At 34.8% G+C, this 7,885-nt stretch overlaps 1 protein-coding gene across 1 annotated transcript; it reads left to right on the top strand.

Annotated features, from left to right (window-relative positions):
- Nucleotides 1–657: 657 nt before the first annotated feature.
- On the top strand, nucleotides 658–2,265 carry LOC18447200 (basic blue protein). The gene is made up of 2 exons (XM_006857301.4): nucleotides 658–892; nucleotides 1,846–2,265. Exons 1-2 carry the CDS (start codon nucleotides 712–714, stop codon nucleotides 2,043–2,045), a joined length of 381 nt encoding a protein of 126 aa, XP_006857363.1. The 5' UTR covers nucleotides 658–711; the 3' UTR covers nucleotides 2,046–2,265.
- Nucleotides 2,266–7,885: the final 5,620 nt, after the last annotated feature.

Below are 7,885 nucleotides of genomic sequence, written 5' to 3'. Positions count from 1 at the left end.
TTGTTTTTTTTTTCATAGTCATTCATCTCGTTGTCGAGATGATCAATTAGAAGGTTTTTCAATATTAAAACAACATTTTCGGATAGATTTTTGAGGTGCCTCCTTAGTTGCAATCTTATATAAACTTTTCCCTTTTGAAAATAATCATCTAATGATTAATAGGTGGTTCCCAAAATTTTTAATTGAAAAATCCTCCCAATAAGATCTTGAAAGTAAGTGTACAACATGCTATGGCCCGAGCATAGTGTGCGTGCTTTATATTTTCTATATATATATCATTCCCTTTTAAAATGGTTGGTATTGGGCCAATTTGGCCACTATAGATTTTATTTTATTTTATGTTTTCCAGGTAATTCAATAAGGAAGGCTGACTCCTATCTGTTTTTTTATATAGATTAGGAAAAGTTTATTTTTTTAAAAAAAAAAAAAATATCCGTAGGTGGTACAGAATGATTAAAAACCACAACACGATAGAGGGTGCTACCACCTAGTGGAAATATGATCTAACCATACGGATGGACCTTCTATTACTCCCCAATAAAAAATAAAAAAAAAATCAACAAATCTACAAAGGAAGCACCAAGTTAGTTGATAGCAACCCTTCCCTTATCTTTCTCTCTCTATATAAACAAGAGAACAGCATGCCTTTCTCCACCATCAAGCAAGACAGAGCTTATATTGCACTTGTTTGGTTCACTAACCCTCTTTACAATGGCCAGTGGAAGAGGTAGTTGCATGAAGGTGTTGTGTTTCTCTCTCTTGATTGCCTTGTGCTCTACTGCCATTCATGGTTCCACAACTCATGTGGTTGGTGATTCTAATGGCTGGGGCTTCTCAGTTTCCTACACTGACTGGGCTGATGGCAAAGATTTTGTTGCTGGAGATACTCTAGGTTACACACAAACTCTTTCTTTACTCTTTAAAAGTCTAGGTTAAACATTTTCTCTCTCTCTCTCTCATCAAACAATAACAGAAGAAAAGATCTCTCTCTCTCTTAAACCACACTCTTTCTCTCACACACACATACCCACATTAGGAGGAGAAAAGATCACCTTCCCTCTCTCTCACACACACAAACACACTCACATTAAGAGCAGAAAAGAGAGATTAAGTTTCCTCTAATACCAAATGAGAGTTTGTTTTGCTATCTTTATCTAAATATACTCTCTCTCTCTATATATCTAATGAGAGTTTGTTTTGCTATCTATATCTAAATATACTCTCTCTCTATATATATCTAATGAGAGTTTGTTTTGCTATCTTCATCTAAATATACTCTCTCTCTCTTTATATATATATATATATATATATATATATATATATATATATATATATATATAGCAACGATATCTAATGGTGGACCTATAATTTAGTTTGCCAAAATTATTTATCATAAAATACTCTTACACAGTAAAAAATGAAATTTTATTATAAATATTTCAAATACTTTGGAAATCGTATTTTGAACTTTTAGGAATCCCTCTAAAATTCAATTTCAAATCTTAAAAGATTTCATTGGTTTTCTATATATAGGGTAAAATATAAAAAATAGGGATTTATGGAAAAAAATCACTCACCATGCCAAAAACATCTAAATCGTACACAAAAAATGATAGATCAATCTCTCTTTTTTATTACTTTTTAGATTTTTTTTAAATGTTTTAATATCCCCGAGTTGTACGTGCAACTCAAGGAAACTTGGCCTCACCCATAGGGCAAAGCATAGTTACTCGGGTGTGTCCAAATCCACGTGGACTCGGCCGAGTCTTCGCACACTAATAGTAATTCGGGCACGCAATTTTCAAGACACTGATGCTAACCATTTCAATCCATTTTTCCTTTTAGTGTTTAACTATAACCAAGGACAACACAACGTGGTACCAGTAAATGCAGCAGCTTATAGGAGTTGCAAGGCCCCAAGTAATAGCAAACCAGCAACCAGTGGAAATGACAAAGTCACTTTGAAGAAAGGCCCTAACTATTTCCTTTGCAGCCTTCCAGGCCATTGTCAAGCAGGGATGAAGCTCCTGGCCAATGCAAGTTAAGAGAGAGAAACCTATCCCTAAATAAGTGTCAATACAAACCATATATAAATATAGTGTATGCTCTAAGTATTGAGCCTAAGTGGTGATCTCTATGTGTATGTGCACTAAATAAATGATCAATGGCTTGGATGACAGTACTTAATCCTCTGCTTTCTTTTCTCCCCACTTGTATCTCTCTATATATATATATATTGGAATCAATCAAAATGGTTAGTGAAAATATTTATGTGATTGGGAATGGGGTTGAGGTCGTGATTGTGGTGGCAGCACTATTTGAGCCTATGAAAAGCTATCCGTCTAGGTTTTTATTCCCCCTGACACATTTGAAAACCACTAAATATTTCTAAAAATGGGTAGGAGCCTATATTCTCCACTAATCTACTCCAAAAAAATAAAAAAATAAAAAAATTGTGGTTATAGTGGTGCCTCTCTCTCTCTCTCTCTTGTTGTACTTGATTCTCTCCCTCAAGCTCTCTCAAGCTTGCATTTAAGAAACTAGGTTTTCAAATGCTAGATTTGTAGAGGGTTGGCTGCTCATTAATTGTAGTGATAATTAGATATACCGCCAATAGCTACAAGATATATGTAGCCCCTTAACTCACTTGTGTGGTTACATGCACCATCAATAGCTACAAGTTAAATGCACTTTTAACTCTTTTGATCCTCCTTTTACCTAAATCTCATAACGGCTATATGACCGTTAGATGCCATACACGCATCATGGACTAGATGACCGCCGTTGGATCCCCCATACGGCATCAACGACTAGATGACTGTGGGTTAGATGACCGCCGTTGGATCCCCTATACGTGCCAGACTAACAAAAAGATAAAGAGCCATGAGCCCAATTTGGGCCGCATAAGTGTAAAGTGGGCCATCAAGCACCCTTGCCATCGCACATGTACGCTATGCGTGCTCCACACATGCATATTTTCTATCCTTTGTATTAAGACTTTATTTCATGAGAATGCGTGCTCTTAAATACAACTCAAAAAACTCTCTCATATTTAATGTGGGACTCAAACCCACATCTTTTTTTCTCTACAAAAGTAATTTAGAAAAAACCAATAAAACCAAAGTTATTGGTTGATATAGACTTAAACATTTGTCAAACAAAAAATACTAACAGTTATAGTGGTGCCTCTCTCTGTATGTGTGTGCGTGAGTAGCATTTAAGAACCTAGGTTTTCAAATGCTTGATTTGCAGAGGATTCTCAAATGTTTTAGTTATTTAAACTTCATTAGAACTAAATTGGCTTATGAAATTGGAAATTTGTTTTACGTGGGATGGACCTCATTTCTACATATGCAGTCCGGAAAGCTTAAAGCATCCATCTTAAAGATGGATGCAAGTAGGTGTTCCAACTAAAAATAATGGAACTAACGGTCCAAATGTTTTTTTACTAAAATTATTATTTTTAGTTTTAAAAATTTATTTTTATTTTTTCAAATTCATGATCTCCATGTCAGTGATTACATGTCCTTTAAATTAAGTCTTAAAATCCATCTCAAAAATAAATTTATTAAGAGGCCCACATATCTACATATGTGGGCTTGGCCACATAGAAACCGGGTCCTATGAAATTTTGTATTTGTTTGGGAAACTGGGTCGGGGCATTGATGGCTAGGTAGGTAGATGCCTAAACATATCATTGGCCACAATCCTAAAAAGTAAAAATAAAATAAAAAATAAAATAGTAAAACTCAAACCAAACAAAAAACATCATAAAAGTTTCCAAATAAACTAAAAATATATAATACATGGATGTAGAAAAAATTGGTTTAAAATACAAGACATTTCATAAATATCCCAAAAAAACGGAAAAATCTAAAAATAACGCATATAATAAGAAAAACCAGCAAAATATTATTAAAAATATCTAAATTACACATAGAATTTGAAGTATTGATTCCACCTTTTAATATGATAATTATTATTTTTTATGTTTTAATCAAACCGAGTTATAACCAAGTATTGGCTTTGCAGGGGCCGAGTTTGAGTACCTTGAGTTTGTGGATAGGAGTAGCTCCCAGTGCGCATGCACTGTAATATTAAGAACGAACGAAATGGAAATTATATAAGGACGCGGTTAGCATGTGGCCAAGCCCGTACATGTATAAATGCGGGCTTGACATAAATATATTTTTTAAATATAATTTGATCTTAATTTTTAATCATGAATATAAAAAATAAATAAATTTTGAAAGCTACAAATAATAATTATATTAAGAAAACAGTTGGACCGTTAGTTATAATTGTTTTTAGATGGGCCACCTATTTGCATCCATCTGTAAGATGGAGTCCAGCCCGTATGAAACAATTGTTGAATATATAATAGGGGATTGTATTTAGTAAGACCATTTATTTTAGGAGTTCACAATAATCCTAAACACCAAATGTAAAATTTGATAGTTTGGGGCATGTCATAAAGTTCTAACTTTTTTTTCATGGAACTTCAAGCCGAGTCAATAGCACACTGCCCACTATTGAGAAAACAACAATGGATGGGCAATAGAAAACATAGAGAATTGAAAGCACCAATAAAAGAAAGCAAAGGAAAGCATTCAACAAATTTGGTTTAGATGCATTTTGTGACCTACATCTACCGGAAAATAATGTAGAGCTCTACTTACTGGTTTAATGGAGATTATAGTGAATACAAGCCCAAAACTCCTCAATCAAAGGAATTTGAATTTCTCTATCTATAAAATCTTTTTTATAGAAGAGTTCTCACTCTCTCACTCTGAACATGCAGCACCCAAGAAGAGTACTCACACTCTCACCCACTTTCTCTCACTCAAACAAAAGGGTTATAAACCCTTTTGCCAAGAAAAGGTTTTCAAAGAACTCCACACATTGCGTTGGATAAATATTCAATCCAATGGCTCATAAACCAGAGAAAAAAGGTCAAATAATCCACACATATATGTGCCAAAAATGGAAAACATGTGATTTAGCTTTACGTATATAATAATCTCACTTAGAAGGTAAATTACCGAACCCCACAATTACAAACGATGCATTATTCTCCGAACCTTTCAGGTTATGTCTCCAAGCGCCTTTTCTACATCTGGTTTTTCTCAGCTAAAACCATTTTACTAACGTATTAGCGAGTTCTTCTTAATGTGGATTTTATCCAACTATAGATCTCCATGTTTTAGGGCTAACCGAATAAAATGGTACTTAACTTTTATGTGTTTTAGCACGGCGCTATAAACCACATTCTTTGCAAGATGAATTGTACTCTGATTGAATACATACTTCTTTTGTCTCACCCTAATTTAGCCAAGCAAATTCTCTGATTCATTGATGACAAGGCAAAAATGTCTTATAAACTTAACATCTAACTAATTACACCACCACTAAGTATAAAAAATGTAGTCAGTAGTGGACCTTGTAGCATATGACATCCTGCATAATCGACACCTACAAAACCAACGACTTCCAATGGCCAACTCCTAAAGCACAAATATGGCTCTTGTATCCGTTTCAAATACCAAATAATCCATTTCATTGCTTTCTAACATTCTCATCCTTGATTAGACATGTAACATGAAACGGCTTCTATTGCACGGGGCAATATCTAGACCAATATAAACCATTGTATACATTGAACTACCCATTGCAAAAAAGGAACGTTCTTCATCTTGATCATGTCTGCCTCATCCATCGATTGGATCTTTTTCGGATAATTTAAATAATGGTGTAGAAACATACTTATGGTCAATTATATTAAAACATTAAGTAATCTTAGAAATATATTCAAATCATCTTAACCAAAGATTACCTTGCTCTCAGTATCTTCTTGTTTGTTCTAAGATCTTTGGTAGAAAAATGCTTCAATTTCTTTAAGCTCATTGCTAGCTACAAAACAGTAAAAGAACCACGTGTGAATATTTTAAAATGTATACAATGACTAAATTTGCAATTATCATAACCTTCTTATTGCATAAAATTGTCACATTTTTTATACCATTGTTTAGATGCCTGCTTCAAATCCTACCAACCCTTTAACTTAAAAGCCAAGTTAGGATTGTTCATGTTCTTAAAACCTTTAGGTTGACACATGTGGATCTCTTCTTCTAGATCTATGACAACCTGCATAACAAGCTGCTTGCAAACCTCCTTGATTCCCTTCTTCATAATTTGGAATATATAATGGGCATCATGGCTATAATCAGACACATCAATGGACCTAAAAAAACAGTCCCTAAAGGAAATTCACCAGCAAATTCATCTGGTTTCTTCTCTTCCTATCACTCCAAGTATCAATCATAGCAGAAACTCCATACTGGATCCATGCATCCTTCTGAACATCAACAATATCCCTCATGATGGTCACCTCTTTTTTCAAAAGAGGCTCTAAAAGGTCACATGGGTTTGGGGGTTTCATCTTAGACCCAAATTGGCCAATTACTTTTACTAAGGTTAGGCGAGCGGTATTGAAAGTAATGCTCACCTAATAAGACCATCTAGCAATATATGGTGCAGTCCTATCTCTCTCTTCCTTCTTGAGTCTATTTTCAATGGTGGTTTGCTTTTTTGTTTTCTCTCGTGCAACCTCAGGGTTAAGCAGGGGGAAAAAGTAATCCATAGGCCCTCTAACCCGAGCCTTCTTAGGCCCCCCACTCTCAAAAGCAAGTACAATTCCCTTTCCCTTCCCCCTAGTTTGGGATTGTTTTACCCTTGACATCCCCATCATGATCACTATCATCATCATTATAATTGACTCGAACCCAAAGATGCATGTCTCTCATCTTTTTTTATTTTTACAAGACTCATAAAAAAATTTATCTCCTCTTTAACAATATCAAAAGCTTTTTTACATAGGGCAACTCCCCCTGATACTGGCAAGATGTTTCTTGAATAGGTTTATAACCCCTTTTGTATCCTTTTCACAAAAATTGCATTTTATGCAATTTTTATCCAAATGATTTGGGTTGTAGCCATATTTTCAACTGGATCACCATTTCGATTAGTTCTCGAAGAAGACATCTCACAATAATACGAACAATCGAAAAAAAAAAAAATTCATTAACTTTGATTGCTCGATCTCTAAACTTCCACTTCTAAGATGTTTTCTAAGGTCAAAATCTTCTAAAAAACGCTCTAATAGACTTATAAAATTTCCAAAACTAAATTTAATATCAATAGATGATGCTTAGATTGATTTCTCGTAACTTTGAGACTCACTATCACAAAAAACTAGTTTTTTGAGGTGTTTTCTCTCTCTAAAACACGCTGTAATGGGATTTAGGGCAACTTAAAATCTACAATTTTCCCTTGTTTTATTAAAAATAAATAAATAAAAATACCTCTCAATGAGGGGCATTTCCACCCTGAGCGGGGTGCCAGCCCAGGGCTGGGTGCTAGGCACCTGCCTAGACGGGTTCTCTGGGGCCTAGGCGGCCGCCTAGCCCTAGGGGAGGTGGTATTTCTGGACCGCCTAGGTGCTAGGCGGTCCTTGTTTTTGAGCAATGGTCATTACCATCGATTATATTAAGGGGCATGAGTGACTGTATGATGGGCTTTGGTTTTTCCATAGGCTATTGGATCATAGTATACTTTCCTTTTTTTTCATATACTTCGTTCTGTTATAGAATTTCTTTATTTGTCAGCAATGATGTTTGTATCTAACACCTCAAATTTGTGCTGATGTTGATGCTTGCATGACAAATTCAACTTACTCGAGTTTAATTTTGAATCCACATATTATATTCCTGATTGGCATGGCCAATTCGTTGCCACAAAAGTCATCAAATTGCAAACTTCATTTTTCTGACTCGAAAAATCAGGAGTTATTAAATCGACATACTCATGGTCACCATGTACAATTTGG

This window comes from Amborella trichopoda, chromosome 7 (genome assembly GCF_054954075.1).
Source record: "Amborella trichopoda isolate Santa Cruz 75 chromosome 7, AtrichopodaSantaCruz75HAP2 v2.0, whole genome shotgun sequence".
In the NCBI taxonomy this organism is placed as follows: Eukaryota; Viridiplantae; Streptophyta; class Magnoliopsida; order Amborellales; family Amborellaceae; genus Amborella; species Amborella trichopoda.
The sequence above is the reverse complement of the archived record's forward strand: the minus strand, read 5'-3'. Positions and strand labels throughout refer to the sequence as shown.

Coding starts and splice junctions, on each gene's coding strand:
- LOC18447200 (XM_006857301.4), top strand. CDS start 712: ATGGCCAGTGGAAGAGGTAGTTGCATGAAGGTGTTGTGTTTCTCTCTC. Junction 893..1,845: donor TGTTGCTGGAGATACTCTAG/GTTACACACAAA, acceptor TTTTCCTTTTAG/TGTTTAACTATAACCAAGGA.